Raw genomic sequence first — 16,321 nt, forward strand, 5'->3', positions numbered from 1 at the left:
TTACCACTGTTGCTCACAATTAATTTTTGAAAAGCCTTGAAAAGAATATTGCATGTGAGCTCAGTAGGGTCACTATTTGTCGATCGTTCCTGCCAACATGTTTGTATCTTCACCAGTCAGGTAGCCGTCAGCGGCACCATGGTATTCTTGCAGTTTAAACTGTACAGAACCTGAGCATAGAAAATGATTTTTTGTTATGTGGTGTATATGTATCATGTATATGTTATGTAATTTATGTTTGGCCATATATTTTTGTATTTTGATTTTTTGTGATTCCTGTGTATATTGAAAAAGTAATGACATTCTAAAAAGTAAGCAAGTTCTTAAAAAAATGTTTTAACAAACTTAATTCAAAATAAAAAAAAACTGTTTTTTTGATTGATCATAGTTATTGGGTTATGTGATCATAAGATGAATGGGTGATTGAATGAGAATCAGTATTGACTCTTTTTCTGATGTTTTGCCATCTCCGAAGGACCTGCATCCACATGTTCCCCCTTCGTGGATGATTGGCTGATCAAGAGTAGAAATGAACAACAGTGCTTGGCTAATACCCAGACCATCATAGACCTCTTGCACAATTTAGGTTCTCCATGAACACGGTATGTCCCGCCTTCAGACCCTTCATCCTTCTTTAGGCAGTCCTCCCACCTGTCACCAGAAAAGCTTATTCCAGCCAAGCACAGGTTCAAGCTTTCCAGTCATTACTTGCCCCTTTTTCTGTCAATAGTGTTCAGTATGATCAAACCCCTCCGAGTCATGATGGTCTCCTGCACTTCTTAGCTCCTCATGCCATAGTTCATATACACGTCTGTTATCAAAGTGCTTAGCTGCACAGTGGTCATAAGCTGAGTCATTGGGAAGATCTAGTGTTGATTTGGGACAGCCCTCTGCCGTGGTGGAACAGCAACATGCTGTTGCAGGGCCTACTTTTTCGTAACCTAGTTCTGCAAGTGACCTTCATAACGGATGCTTCTCTAACCAGTTGGGGGGCATATTTGTATGACTTGACAGTTAAGGGCATTTGGCAACATACCAACCGGGTCCTCCACATCAATGACCTAGAGCTACTAGCAATTCAGTTAGCACTCAAAACCTTCTTCTGCCACATTCAACACAAGGTGGGTCTCATTCGCACAAACAGGACCCCATGTACTACCTCCAAAACCTGGCGGCACTCACTCACCACAGCTGCCAGCGTTCGCTCAGGGCATTTGGTGATGGACATTCCACCCTAAAGTCTGTCTGCTGGCTGAGAAATTACTGGGAGTAGACAACTTTTTAGACCTGCTCAACAGGATGCAGCAACAAGTCCATGAGTGGGAACTCCACCCGCAAGTCTTACACCCGTACTTCCATTATTTGAGTTCCCCAACATAGATCTTTTTGCCACTGTCAAAAACGCCAACTGGCAACACCTTCAGTCCATGAGTAAGGCACTATAGATAGTCAGGGATATTTGCCCATGCTTTTCCACCTCTCCCACTAGTTCCATTCGTGGTTCAGAGACCCCGGCAAACATCTCTAATTCTCATCCTGGTGGCTCCTACATAGATCAAGCAACCCTGTTCACCACCCTTCTCTCCTGTCCTTAGAGACCCACGAGAAGCTAACCAACTGGTCAGACCTTCTCACCCTGGCCCAGGGTATAATCAGACACATAGACCCCAGACCACTCAATCTCGGGATGTGGCTCTTAAAGTCCTTGAGTTGGCTACCTCATTCTGCCTCATGAGTGTATGACTATCCTCAAGGAGGTCCCAGACCCACAGCGCGTACCTTCTATGTGGCCATATGGAAAAGATTTGTCCACTGGTGTCTCCTTAAACACATCTTCCCTCTCAAGCTGACAGCTCAAGTCATAGTCTGCTACCTACTTCATTTAAAAATGTCATACCTCACCTACACACCTATCTAACTTCACTGCATTTGCTGCATACATTCACAATAGGAAACACACTTAACTGTTAAGGGTCTTTGTCATCAAGTGAAACTGTTTTCTTGGAGCAGAGGTGAGGCTCAAGTGTTTTCTTAACCGGTACAAGACCCGTATTCAGTACTCCAGAAAATAGGACTGCCTGCCTGTCTGGGTGCAACGCCCTAATGTCCACCAGGTAATTGGAAAAATAATTCAGGAAAGACAGGCCGTGCCTAAAACATTGTCTACGTATTTAATATGCATTTATTGAAATCATCAGGATTTGACCCTGAAGTAACAAAGGTGCTGCCAACACGTTTTTTGCCCAGTCTGGCGATCAAGATCGCTGAGTTTACAACATAAATACGATTGGAACAGTGCTTTTTTTAATTCTTTGTATATGGTTACTTATATGTAGGGTTTTAAATGCTTATGGTATCTATCAACCTTTAGAAAATCCCTAGACATGCCAGCCACATTAGGTGAAACGTGTCGGTTGCACCTTTACTGTACATCCTAGACGATAAGAGGGCCCTCATGTATTACATTTACTGGACATAACCCTTCTGCAAAACTCTACAGCTTTTTGTCTTTCTCAGAAACATGCAAAGGCCATTCTCCCTCCAAAGCTGGCATATCCCGATGGTCAGTCAAATGCATTCAGACATGTTAGGCTAAAGCCAAGAGCAATTGCCTGCACCACCCAGAACCCACTCTAGCCGCAAAAAGGTGGCTTACGGTGCTTTCCTATGTAGCAACCAATTAGCAGACATTTGTAGGTACCATACTCCACACACTTTCACCTAGAAATACTGTGTCGATGTGATAGCACACGAATAAGCTAATGTTGGCCAGGGTTTTCCGTATTCAATTTTCCAGTCCTCTGCACATCCTCTGGCTGGCCATTGCTTAGGTAATAACTGCTTTACAGTCTGTGCAGTGTATTTGCAGTCACACATTCTGCAATCTTAAAATGTTACCCTGTAAGCATGTATTCATGGCATGTAGGGCCAGATGTAGGTGGCCGTTTGAGGCCATTTACCGAGCGGTAACGTCCGATTTTGGCCGTTACCGATCGGTAAATGGGTGACAGGTATGTAGGGGGCATTATTTTAACGAATCGGTAAAATGACTGATCCGGTAATTTTATCGATTCAGTAAAATAAAAATTCGGTAATTTTACCGATTCTGAGGCACCCAGATGTAGGTGGGACTCTTCAGAGTCCCAGAGGCCTTACTGAATCGGTATTTTACCATCAAATCCAATTTGATGGTAAAATACCGATTCCGGTGTGCATGCACATGTGTGCATGCACACCTATGCCATGTGACAGGCAGACCTGCCCTTAGGGCATGTATGCCTGCCACATGGCACCCGAGCCTGTTTTGGGGGTGCCAGAGGGTGTCAGTGACACCCCCTGCACCCTTGTGAAAATCGGTATTTACCGATTTGGTAAATACCGAATCGGTAATGCCCATTCATAGGAATGAATGGGCATTACCGATTCGGTATTTACCGAATCGGTAAATACCGAATTCTTCTGAATCTGTATTGCAGCACATCTGGAATACCTACATATCCACCCCTTAGATTTACCGATTTTTAATTACCGAATCGCTAAAATTCGTTAATTAAAAATCTGTAAATCTATTTTACCTACATCTGGCCCCTAGTGCTGTAGATTCAAACCTACCCTTCCTCACTGGAAGCCTCAAGTTGTTGCAGATGCCTTCTTTGTTTTTGCAAGGTCACCTCCTTTTGTTTCTGTCCGCTCCATTTCATCCTCACCGGGCGTGCAGTAAAGCCAATCTAGAAATGGAACTGACGCTCATGTGCATTACCAGTAATAGCAGGAGTCATTATAGCATGTGACTTGAAATAATTTAAAGTAAAACAAGTTGTACACGTCTGAGTCCAACACTAGATGGCAGTAGTATGCAGAGCATGTGAATCTAAAGTTCTACATGCTGTGCACGGATGCTTGCAGGGTAAGAAACGTTTTCCTATCTTCTATTTTTATTCTTGAAGTTAGAGGGAAGCATTTTCTGAGCGATATTTTCCCTTCTGTGACCATAAATGGCAGTGTTACTAATGCATATGTTTATTTTTTAATAATCTCAGCAGTCATTGGTAAACTACACTTACATTAACACCATTGTTTATTAAAGTGGAACAAATGTAATGTATACCTAGGGGCCTGCTGCAAGTTTATTCTATCCTGGGGCACTTGTAATAAGAAGGGCTGTGTATCCTTCACATTGTTGACAGAGTACCCGTCTGCCAAAATCTAAATCAGAATTACCAACACAGGGTTAAGCTTATACGCAGCAAGGCACGCCAATACAACAATTAACAAATCAAAACGCCAGTACTGCACCTTTCTTTAACCATTTCATTGATGGGCAATAAGTCAAACCAGTACGATCACATTCACCCACGATATAAGAGCGAGGTTCTTATAATTTTCTTCGATTGTTTGAGAAGGTAAGAGGATAAGTGCTGCAGAGAATGTGTGATAATGGAGTTTCATATAGAGGATATTTAGTAAGGCAAGATTATTTTTCCTGTCTTTCATAAATTGTTGGTCCTAAAGAGAATCCCTGTAAAGGGAGGGATTCAAAACGAGTAGACCACAGCGTTTTAGGCCAATCAAAAGAGAAAAAATCTGTTTCATACTTGATTTGTTTTTTAAGTTGTTGATGGCTGTGTGGTTTTGAAGTTATTTCTTCGCTTTTGTAAAATTGTTGAAATTTTGTGTCTTTCCAGGAAAAGATTCTGTTGAGTCACCCCAGGGTGGGTATTTGTGTGAAAGAAGAAAGCGTTGTGGTATGAATGTGGTGATTAGTCGAATAGGAGTATGAGTCCGGTACAGTGTGTGTGATTTGTAGGGATATTGTTGACAAGAGATTATGCGCGAAGTGGAATTCCAAATGGGCTTCCAAAGGACAATCTAGGGGGGGTGAAAGTTGTTTTGGTCAAGAAAATGAAGTATTTATAACTTGAGATGTTCTGAATAAATAGATGTAAATTTGTGTAAACAAAGTTTTGATTAAATCAAACTGAAAAAGTGGTTATGATGGTACTTGTTTGACTCATTGTCCATTAATTAATTGGTTAAAGAAAGGTGCAGTACTGGTGTTTTGATTTGTTAAAAATCTAAATCAGGCCATATGTATTTACACAATTTAAAATAAGAGACATAGTTACCGTACAACAATATTATGTTCAAGACATTTCCTGTTTAAATGAAGTAACAAAAATAACTGTCATATTTTGAATAGGGAATGGTTGACAGAACCTTTGAATAACTGGTAAAACTTTTTGGGATGACACTTTCTAAGGTATTTAACTTTAGAAGGAAAGTTTAAAAAAAATTATCAATCACTATGTGAGGCAATGGGGTGTATTATGTGGTGTGGTTGTGCAACCATAATGTGTAAATGCAGGTACCAGCCTCCTTAGGGTCCTTGGGTTTTGTATGGGTAGCTGTGGCACTCAGCAGCAAAGCTTACACAGAGGAACAAGTGTTAAGCATTTAAACAGCACAAAACAATTTATGAAGTAATTCACACTACACTCAAAAAATCCGCCCTTCATTTATAAAAAGACTGTATTTTATGAGAATTTAGACACTAGAATGAAAAAGATCCACCAGATGTTTCCGGAGATATAGATTTTAAAAGCAATAATAAAGCAATACAGGTTCACTCAACCATCTTGAGAGTTGTTAGCACGTCTCTCCAGGAGGGCAGAAGTCTGTCTCGGGGAGAAGGATCGGAAAGGCATAGGCGTTTTAAAGTCAACAAAGTGGTAGCTTCACTAAAGCTGCACTGTGTACACATTACATTAATTTCAACTTTAGATATAAGTCGGCTTTACTGTAATGAGTTGTTTGATACCTGGAGTGCCCACTTTGGTCGCACCGTTTCCGAGTTAGCACAGCTGAGGGTTCAACGTGTAACCTTGCACTTGTCAATTGGGTAACCAAATCTTTCCACAATACAACGGTAGTTTTGCATGCTTTATTCTCAGGAAATGTAAAGTACATGTCCTGCTGGTGTCATATGTTTCACCCTGCCTTTAGGGCTCGGTAAGCCTTTCAGAGGGGTGACTTACACACATGACCTGGGGAAGTGGTAGCTTTGCCATTGCAATGGCAAAGTCGGGCTAGCAGTGCATGTCTGCTCTACCTGTCTTTAGTGGTGAACTGTGGGATTTGTTTTGCTTAGGGGATCTCCAGGGTGGCATAATCCGTGCTGCAAGCCCTGGGCACCCCCTCTAACGTACGTGCCCTGGGTACCAAGGTAACATTTATTAGGGACCTACAGGTAAATTAGCCATTTACAATTGGGTGTAGCTACTTCGACATACAGTTTTAGGGTCAAGGCACCGATACAGAGGTCTGGTTAACAGGCCTTAGTGCACTCTCACAAGTTGAAAAACCAGCAGCAATAATCGAAAAATGTGGGTTGACAATACTAAAAGAGGCATTTATTGGACTCCATAGTGGTTTAATTATAGAGTGGTTTAAATTTAATGTTTTTTTAAACTAAAAGTTTTTTTATCAAAGAGATTATATGAAGAAAGGGAAATAAGAAAGAATAGTTATAATGTCCATACATAACATATATTTAATTTCCAGTTCAATATTTTATAATCCAAGCTTTAATGTATATATGGCCCACTCTCCCCATCATCACTTTCACACGTCACTCTGGACCTCCTGAACACTTAAATGTTTCTATATCTTTTGTCTTTAAATGTTCCTGATCTCTTATCTTCATCTTGCATGGTATCTGAGCCTAAACTAGTTCCCATAAGTATTACATCTCCGATCCCTCTGTTAATCATATATATCTGAAAGAGACACGTTAGTGATAGATTCCTTACCTTAGAATATCCCCAGGCGTCAGACTGGATCCGGAAACTTTTGCGTAGCAGTACCCTTGCGCGTCAGTAGGCGACGTCTGCGGGTCCGTCGGCGTCGTGGGCGCCGTGATGACGTCGTCGGAGTACTTAGACGCCGCCTCCGCGTGCTGACGTCAGTTCTTCTTTTTTCCGCGCCAGCCAGCGCAGATCTGGAAAAAGCAGTAACCCAGTCAATTTTTTGACTAACATTTGGTGATAATTTTTGATCCTTTTCGAAGTCTTACGACTCCGACGGCGCCGTAGGGATGCCCGGCTTCAAGCATTGTGACGATTGCGACCGCACCATGTCGGTCACGGATCCTCACCGACTGTGCCTGACGTGTTTGGGCGTCGACCACGACGACGAGGCCTGCCCCGACTGTCAGGCCCTTTCGAGGAAAGCCAGGCGGGAGTGGTCCCGCAGGCGGCTCGAACTCCGGCAGTCGGCCCTGCGCCGCGTGAGGTCCCGGTCCAATGGGAGGTCGAGGGACAGGTCGCGGGGACGGAGCCGTCACAGCTCCAGGAGTCGGCACCACTCCTCCGGGTCCAAGTCGTCGGGTAAGAAACACAGGTAGTCGAAGAGGCATCATCGCTCTTCTGACTCCCCCCGACGCTCGTGCGATGCGGCCGGGGGTTCGGGTGACACCGCCCACGCGGCTCCTCGGGAGTCACGGGCGTCGCGTCCGGCCCGATACCCTCCGGTCCCTGGGCTGAACGCGACGCTGGAGGAGATTGAGCGTTTCCTTATGGCCATGATGTCCCTTTCTCCTCCGACGGGCTCCGCGGCGCCTCCGGGCCAGCGGACCCGTCTGGGGCCCCTAGTGGGTCGGGGGCTTCGACCTCGACGCCGTTGGGTGCTTCGGCCCCGCCGCCGCCGCCTTCGGGCCCGGCACCGCAGGACACCGCTGGGCCTTCCTCGGGCTCTGGATCGTCACCGGTGGACCTTACGACCCCCCCGGCGTCGGTCCGTCTGGTGTCACCTCCGGCGCCGTCCTCTGGCGACGCCGCCCCGATACCTCCTTTGCTACGGTTCGGACGTCGGGACGGCGCCTTTCGGCGCCGTACCCGACGCCGTTTGGAGATTTCCACTTATATGAACCGACCTCATTCAATTACAACCCTGAATCTCAGGAGATGGGTGATGAGGAGGATTGGGAGGGGCCTGAGGACCCTCTGACCAAGGAGTGTCAGTCTAATGTGGACTGGGCAGGAGACCTTGGGGAGGCCAGTGGCCTGGACACCTCTCCAGACACTGGATTTGTCTCTCCTCCTACCGTGGCTTCGGAGGAGGGGGCTACCTATGGTGTGGTGTTGACGAGGGCTGCCAAGGCCTTGGGCCTTGAGCTCCCCGTCGCGACCGTGAGGACTAACCTCCTCACAGAGGTCCTTAAACCGCAGTCATGCTCGGCTGAGCCTCTGCTCCCCTTTAATGAGGCCTTGACCGACGTTCTTTTGGGCCCTTGGTCCAGGCCCGCTACAGGTTCGCCCGTAGATAGGAACGTGGCCAGACGCCACCGCCCGGCTCCGGGCAACCCATGTTTCCTGTCCTCCCACCCCACCCCCGAGAGTCTGGTCATCCAGGCCTCTAATTCCCAGACCGCATTCCCGACGGCCCCGCCGGACAGGGAATCCAAGAGGTATGAGAATTATGGAAAGAAGATATTCTCCTCCCTTAGTTTGGGACTGCGGTCTTCCAACACCGCATGCCTCTTTGGCCGCTACACCCACTCTCTGTGGGAGACGGTGGCGGAAGTGCTGCCAGAGTGCCCGTTGGACATACGGGCCAAACTCGGCCAAGCCCTTGTGGAGGGCCGAGATGCAGCCAAGTATTCAATCAGGTGTGGCCTGGATACTACTGACTCGCTAGGCAGAGCGATGGCTACGACAGTGGCGGTGAGGCGCCACGCCTGGCTGTGATCCGCCAATTTTTCGGCAGATGTCCAGAACACTCTGATGGACATGCCGTTCGATGGCCGTCGCCTCTTTTGCGACAAAGCGGACCACGCGCTTGAGCGCTTTAAGGACTCCAGGGCTACGGCCAAGTCCTTGGGCCTCTCTGCCCGCGCCAGCAAACGGGTTCCTTTCGGTGCCAAGGAAGGGGTGTCCCCACACGTGCCGCCAGCCACTCGCCTCAGACTATCGTCCAGTGCGGCGGCGGCCGTGGAAACCGCCGCGGAGGTGGTCGGGGAAACAGGCGAGGTCAGTCCACACCTTCCCCCGCAGCATCCACCTCTAAACCCTCCTAGTCCGTGCTTTCCGGCCCATGTGACGCCAGTGGGAGGCAGGGTTCGCCATCTTCACTCTCACTGGCGCACTGTCACTTCGGACAGGTGGGTGCTGCAGATAGTGCGGAGGGGCTACTCCCTCCCCTTCGAGACGACCCCTCAAGCCATGCCACCGCAACACCACCGCGTATCGGGGGATCACTTGCGGCTCCTGCAGGAAGAAGTTTCGGCCCTCTTGGCCAAGGGGGCCATCGAGCGCGTTCCTGGGCCAGAAGTAGGACGTCGTTGCTACTCCCACTACTTTCTGGTACCCAGGAAGGGCAAAGGGGGCCTACGCCCTATCTTGGATCTGAGGAACGTCAACAGCTTCCTCCGGAAGGAGAAGTTCAAAATGCTGACTCTGGCTCAGGTTTTAGCTGCCCTAGACCCAGGAGACTGGATGGTAGCGTTGGACTTGCAGGACGCGTATTTCCACATCCCCGTCCTGTCGGCCCACCGGCGTTACCTGCAGTTCACGGTAGGCCACGAGCACTTTCAGTTTACCGTGCTCCCCTTCGGCCTTACCAGCGCCCCACGGGTGTTCACGAAGGTGATGGCGGTGGTCGCAGCTCATCTGCGCAGGTTGGGGGTCTCAGTCTTCCCCTACCTCGACGACTGGTTTTTGAAGGAGGGCTCGCCCCAGACAGTCGTCAGCCACCTCCAGACTACGGCGGATCTCCTGCACCAGCTGAGATTTTCCATCAATGTGCCGAAGTCACACCTGTGTCCCTCTCAGGAGCTCCTTTTCATCGGAGCGGTTCTCGACTCGCCGCAGTTTCGGGTTTTCCCGCCCGAACAGCGAGTTCGGGATATACAGGCCCTGATTCCACTCTTCCGGCCTTTATCCTGGGTTTCGGTCAGGTTGACGCTGCGGCTTCTGGGGCTGATGGCCCCCTGCATCCTTCTGGTGCATCACGCACGGTGGCGGATGCAGGCTCTGCAGTGGGACCTGAAGTTTCAGTGGGTCCAGCATCAGGGCAACCTGTCCGACCATGTCCTGATCTCGGAGGGCACTGCGAGACAGCTGCAGTGGTGGCTCACGGACCGCGATTGGGTCAACGGCAGATCCCTCTCCCTTCCCCAACCGGAGCACGTAGTTGTGACGGACGCGTCCCTCCAGGGCTGGGGAGGCCACATGGGAGAGGCGGAGATCAGAGGCCTCTGGTCTCCGGCGGAGTCCCGGCTTCATATCAACCTTTTGGAGCTGCGGGCGATTCGTCTAGCACTGAAGGCATTCCTCCCGTCTGTGCGAGGGAGTGTAGTGCAGGTGTTCACGGACAACACCACCACCATGTGGTACTGCAACAAACGGGGCGGGGTGGGGTCGTGGACCCTCTGCCAGGAGGCTCTGCGCCTCTGGCAATGGCTGGAACATCAGGGCGTGACTCTGATGGTTCAACACCTGGCAGGTTCTCTGAACGCCAGGGCAGACAAACTCAGCCGCCGGTGCATGATGGATCACGAATGGCGTCTGAACTCGGACTCTTTCAAGGTCTCTTTCAGCTGTGGGGAGAGCCTTGGTTAGATCTATTCGCCACCGAAGAGAACGCGCAATGTCATCAGTTCTGCGTGTTGGAATTTCCAAGGCGGCACTCGCTCGGAGACGCTTTTCGTCGCGAGTGGAGTTGCGGTCTGTTGTACGCCTTTCTGCCTATACCACTTCTTCCCAGAGTGCCGAAGAAGATCAAGCGCGACCAGGCACAAGTCATCCTTGTGGCTCCGGACTGGGCACGAAGGTACTGGTATCCCGAGCTACTCAGTATATCAGTCGATCCCCCGGTTCGTCTGCCTCTTCAGGAGGACCTTCTGTCGCAGCAGCAGGGGACGGTCCTCCACCCGAACCTGTCCAGTCTCCACCTCCATGCTTGGAGATTGAGCGGCGACAGTTGAGGCCATTTAACTTGCCTCCTGAAGTTTGCAACATCATTCTGGCAGCCAGGCGTCCCTCCACAAAGTCGGTATACGCCTGCAGGTGGAACAGATTTATGGCATGGTTCACAGCAAAGGCTGTGGATCCCCTTAATGCCCCTCTTTCTGAGGGTCTCCTCTTTCTTCTCTCTCTTGCCCAGCAGGGCTCTGCTCTGGGCACTGTCAAGGGCTATCTCTCAGCTCTTTCAGCCTTTCTGAGGCTGCCTGATCAACCTTCTTTGTTCAAGTACCCTATCGTTAATCGATTGCTGAAGGGCATCACTCATACGTTCTCTCCTGTTCCCTTCGTGATGCCTCAGTGGGACTTGAACCTGGTTCTTACGTTTCTGATGTGCGCTCCCTTTGAGCCACTTCACAACTGTCCTCTTCGCCTTCTTTCTTTGAAGACTGCCTTCCTGGTAGCCATCACCTCTGCCAGGAGAGTGAGTGAGCTCCAGGCTCTGTCTTTTAAGCCTCCTTTCCTTTCAGTCCATCCGGACAAGGTTGTGTTACAAACAAGGCCCTCCTTCCTACCCAAGGTAGTCACGGCCTTCCACATTGGGCAATCCATCACCTTGCCCACCTTCTTTCCGCCTCCGCACCCCTCGAGAGAGGAAGAGAGGCTCCACCGTCTGGACCCAAAACGTGCGCTCTCATTTTATTTGAACCGCACAAAACAGTTCCGGGTGGATGACCAACTCTTTGTTGGATACGCGGGCGCTAAGAAAGGGAAAGCGGTGCACAAGCGGACCATCTCCCGGTGGATCATCTTGTGCATCCAGGCGTGTTACTTCTTGGCTAAGAAGGAACCCCGTGTTGGGCTGAGGGCTAATTCTACTCGAGCCACAGCCACTACAACTGTCTTGGGCCGAGGTGTGCCCTTGCAGGACATTTGCCAGGCAGCTACGTGGGCCTCGCTGCAAACGTTTGCACGACATTATTGCCTGGACAGTCAAGTCCGGAGGGATGGCTACTTTGGCCGTTCCGTCCTCCAGGACTTTCTGGTGTGATTATTGGTTCGCAGACCCACCACCACGGGGTTGGTATTGCTGGGGTATCTATTCTAAGGTAAGGAATCTATCACTAACGTGTCTCTTTCAGATGCACAAGTTACTACTTGTGTAACAATATATCTGTAAGAGACATTAGTTAATCATGGATTTCTTACCGACTCACCCATCCTCCCCGTTCTGCGAACCGATATCTAGGGTTAAGTCATCCCCTTTCAGGGCCCTAGTTTCATGGCACCAGTGTTGGTTTTTGGCATGCGCTTCTGGCGCGGAAAAGCTGTGTCTAAGAACTGACGTCAGCACGCGGAGGCGGCGTCTAAGTACCCACGACGCCGACGACGGACACGGAGCCGCAGACGACGCCTACCGAAGCGCAAGGATACTGCTACGCAAAAGTTTCCGGGATCCAGTCTGCCGCCTGGGGATATTCTAAGGTAAGGAATCTATCACTAACTAATGTCTCTTACAGATATATCGTTACACAAGTAGTAACTTGTGCTGTAAAAATAATAATAATCATGGGGTTTATTTCAGTCGTAACAGTTGTGGAAAGTAATATCATTTCACAGCATTAACAGATTTTGTTTTTGTCCAGCTGACAATTGTTTACATTACAGCAATAAAATGAATAATCTCAGATTTTTATTTCAACAAAATTAGTTGTTTTGAATATATGTTGCTGGGTGTAAGCCTTGGGATTCAGTTGGTTGAAAGTAATTCTAGACTGAAGAAAGACATGGTTGGTAATTGAAGCCAAAGCACAGTTGTGTATTGTTCAGTTTATTAGCTGTATTTACTGATTCAGTCTCAAATTGGTTTTTAAACAAACTTTAGATTTTTTTCATGTAATTTATTGTGTGACTTTTTGTTTTTTTCTAGTGTGATGAGTTGTTCCAGGACTTGGAAAAGCTGAAATCCCGCCCTGCTTACTTAGGAGTTTTCCTGCGATATATTTTCTCTCAGGCTGATCCCAATCCCTTGGTAAGGCAGTATTGTTGCATTACTTGTTTAGAGTATGCATGATAATGTTGGGTGACGGGAGTTATTTGTGCAACTAGGAAGAAATCGAGCATGTTAATCTATATTTTGAGTATGTGAAGTGAAAAATTGCCATATTTATTCATTCTGTACAGAGATTATACTTCTGACTTTCCTCTCTTTTTTGTTTTTCTAGAGTTAGCTCCATACTTCATGCATTTCGCTCTATTCTCTACTTCTTGTCCCTCAACCACTTCTCTTGGATCAAACATACATATCAATCATATGAAATTGCGGTCTTAGTTTAGGGGTGTAGGTACCCACCTTAGGTAATAGCCGTAATCTTTGTCAGGGTGAATTCTTAAAGTCACTAAATTAGCTTGAGTTCAACCCCTTGTTAGCTTTGGCACAGAGCAGACAAGCTTAACTTAGAGGCAATGTGTAAAGTATTTATGTAGCACTAAAACATTAAAGTTAAAACGCAAACCCAATATAAATTTCAAAACAAAGTAAAAGCCTAAAGCAAAATGTAATAAATAAAATCACATCAAAAATGTCAAAAATCCAATACAGGAAACTAAAGATACTAATCTGTAAAAATTTGTAGAAATAGCCCCAAGAAGAAGAAAGTGCCAATGATAGTCGGTGGTTGCTGTAGAACACGACCTAGGCAGAATTTAAAGGTTTGTCCTGGTAAAAGATTTTACCTTTGGCTTTTAGTCCTTTAGGTCCCAATGCACCACAGGAGGACACTTCTAAAGCCCCTCAGGGCCTCAGTGGAAGCACTTTGAGATTCACTGGGCATCAGGCAGAGGCCACAACATAGTCCAGTCCAGATTCAGTTGCCAGTGCTCGGCTAGGTGGGTACAAGAAAATGCCTCTTGTAGATTGTTGTGTCTGTATAGCTTTAACAGAAGGTAATCGTTATGACACTTAGTTGACTTATTTGTCTTGGGTAAAAGAAGGAGAGCAAGTACAGTCTTCTAGGCTCTTCTCAGGTCTCAAATAGCATATTCAGTCCTTGTCTGATCTTCCACAGGTCCGGAAGGGTTCTGAAGTGGATACTAGGGAGGCTACATGTATGCCTGACTCAAGCTTGTGGGTAGGATTGAACCCTGGGGACCCAACCAGTGAGGTAAAGGTTTCCAAGGCTTAGCCTATCTATTTTGGGCATTATCAAGATGGCCTAATTCTTCGGCCACACTAAACATGGGCTCTGAGGTCTGGATGGAAGTTGAACTATGTTAATCCTAGTGTCTGCGCCCCCCTCCTCCCCCCCCCCACACACACACCTTTTGAATTGATGCATGCTGAGTACATAATAAAAAATCCTAAGCTGTGGTGTGGTTAATGACTCCTGGATATTACATGTTTTAGACAACCTGCAAGCACTATGACTCTCTGGTCCCAGAACATTCTGATGGACTTAAAAGATTTAATTCTGTAGACCACATTGTGTCTAAAAATACAAATGAAAACATTTTCACTTGTTTTTGTTATTCCTACTTACCTTCATTAGTTTTTTATTTCACCGAGTAGTTCATTTGGTAAAACTCTGAGCTGTGGACACCAATTAGCCTTTGCTGAATTCAGAGTGTTGTCCACTTCTTAGAAATGTACAGCTTTCTGTGTTCACCCATGAGTTTCTCACCTTTCACTTCCACACACTGCAAGTATGTAAAAACTGCAAAAGTAGAAAATATTGACTGACACTTAGAGCACTGCACAAACCATGGTAAACATGTTTCTGGACCCCTGGGTAGAGCGCCTCTGTCCTCTCTGGGACCAGAAACAATGTTCATCCTAGGCAGAGGTGTCAAACCGCCTCCCCAGGATGGGCCAGTGCTCGAAGGAGAAGCTTCATAGGCCTGCTTTCTTTGTATTGCGACCCCCACCCCCTGCAACCTCTGCTACTAGCAACAGATGGCAGCCCCCGGTTTAAGCCCCCAGCTTTCTGTGTTCACCCATGGGTTTCTTACTTTTTACTCCCACACACTGCAAGTATGTAACATGCATTGGAAATGCAATAGGTCTCGGATTTATTTGAGTTAGAGCTAATGGCATTGTAAATGGCAATGTCTTTTCGCCATGTGTTATGGAGTGTATGCCTGTGGTCTGTAGTGGAATTATGTGGGTTGGATTGGAATTGTAGCAATGGTGGCATGCTGCGCTTTAGATGAATATGTTTAAAAGTAAAGTGCACCATACTGCGATTGCTACAATAGTTAATTGTGGATGCGTTAACAATTGATGTGTGCACTGATGGCTGGTGGTGTGTGTGCCTGTAGAAATTGTGCACTGATGGCTGGTGGTGTATGTACCTGGTGGAAGCGTGCACTGCTGGCTGGTGGTGTGTGCCTGGTGGAAGCCTGCACTGACTGCTGGTGGTGTTTGTACCCGGTGAAAGCGAGCACTGACGGCTGGTGGTGTTTGTGCCCGGTGAAAGCGTGCACTGACGGTGTGGTTGTGTGTGTGTGTGGTTGTGTGTGTGTGTGTGGTTGTGTGTGTGTGTGTGGTTGTGTGTGTGTGTGTGTGGTTGCATGTGTGGTGGTGAGTGTGTGGTGGTGAGTGTGTGGTGGTGAGTGTGTGTGTGGTGGTGTGTGTGTGGTCTTATGTGTGTGGTGTTGTGTGTGCGTTGGACTTAGTTCGAGTTTTCGTACCCTGCACACTCACACACTGCTCACCCTACACACACACACACTGCTCACACTCACACACTGCTCACCCTGCACACTCACACATTGCTCACCCTGCACACTCACACAATGCTCACCCTGCACACTCACACAATGCTCACCCTGCACACTCACACAATGTTCACCCTGCACACTCACACAATGTTCACCCTGCACAATCACACAATGTTCACCCTGCACACTCACACAATGTTCACCCTGCACACTCACACAATGTTCACCCTGCACACCCTACACACACACTGCATACCCTACACACACACATACTGCTCACCCTGCACACTCACACACTGCTCACCCTGCACACTCACACACTGCTCACCCTGCACACTCACACACTGCTCACCCTGCACACTCACACACTGCTCACCCTGCACACTCACACAATGTTCACCCTACACGCTCACACACTGTTAACCCTGCATACGCGCACACTGATCACCCTGCATGCTCACACACTGCTCGCCCTGCACGCTCACACACTGCTCGCCCTGCACGCTCACACACTGCTCGCCCTGCACGCTAACACACGGCTCGCCCTGCACGCTAACACACTAGTCGCCCTGCACACTCACACACTGCTCACCCTGCACACTCACACACTGCTCACCCTGCACACTCACACACTGCTCACCCTA

At 48.0% G+C, this 16,321-nt stretch overlaps 1 protein-coding gene across 2 annotated transcripts in view; it reads left to right on the forward strand.

Moving 5' to 3' along the window:
* The window catches only part of ARHGEF11 (Rho guanine nucleotide exchange factor 11), a 1,046,032-nt gene that overhangs the window by 382,565 nt on the left and 647,146 nt on the right, over positions 1-16,321 (forward strand). For both annotated transcript variants that reach the window (XM_086945337.1, XM_086945338.1), the window contains exon 13: positions 12,889-12,990. In XM_086945337.1, the coding sequence (XP_086801463.1) occupies positions 12,889-12,990 (102 nt within the window). The remainder of the gene's footprint in view (positions 1-12,888; positions 12,991-16,321) is intronic.

Source organism: Lissotriton vulgaris, chromosome 12 (genome assembly GCF_964263255.1).
Source record: "Lissotriton vulgaris chromosome 12, aLisVul1.2, whole genome shotgun sequence".
Classification (NCBI taxonomy): Eukaryota; Metazoa; Chordata; class Amphibia; order Caudata; family Salamandridae; genus Lissotriton; species Lissotriton vulgaris.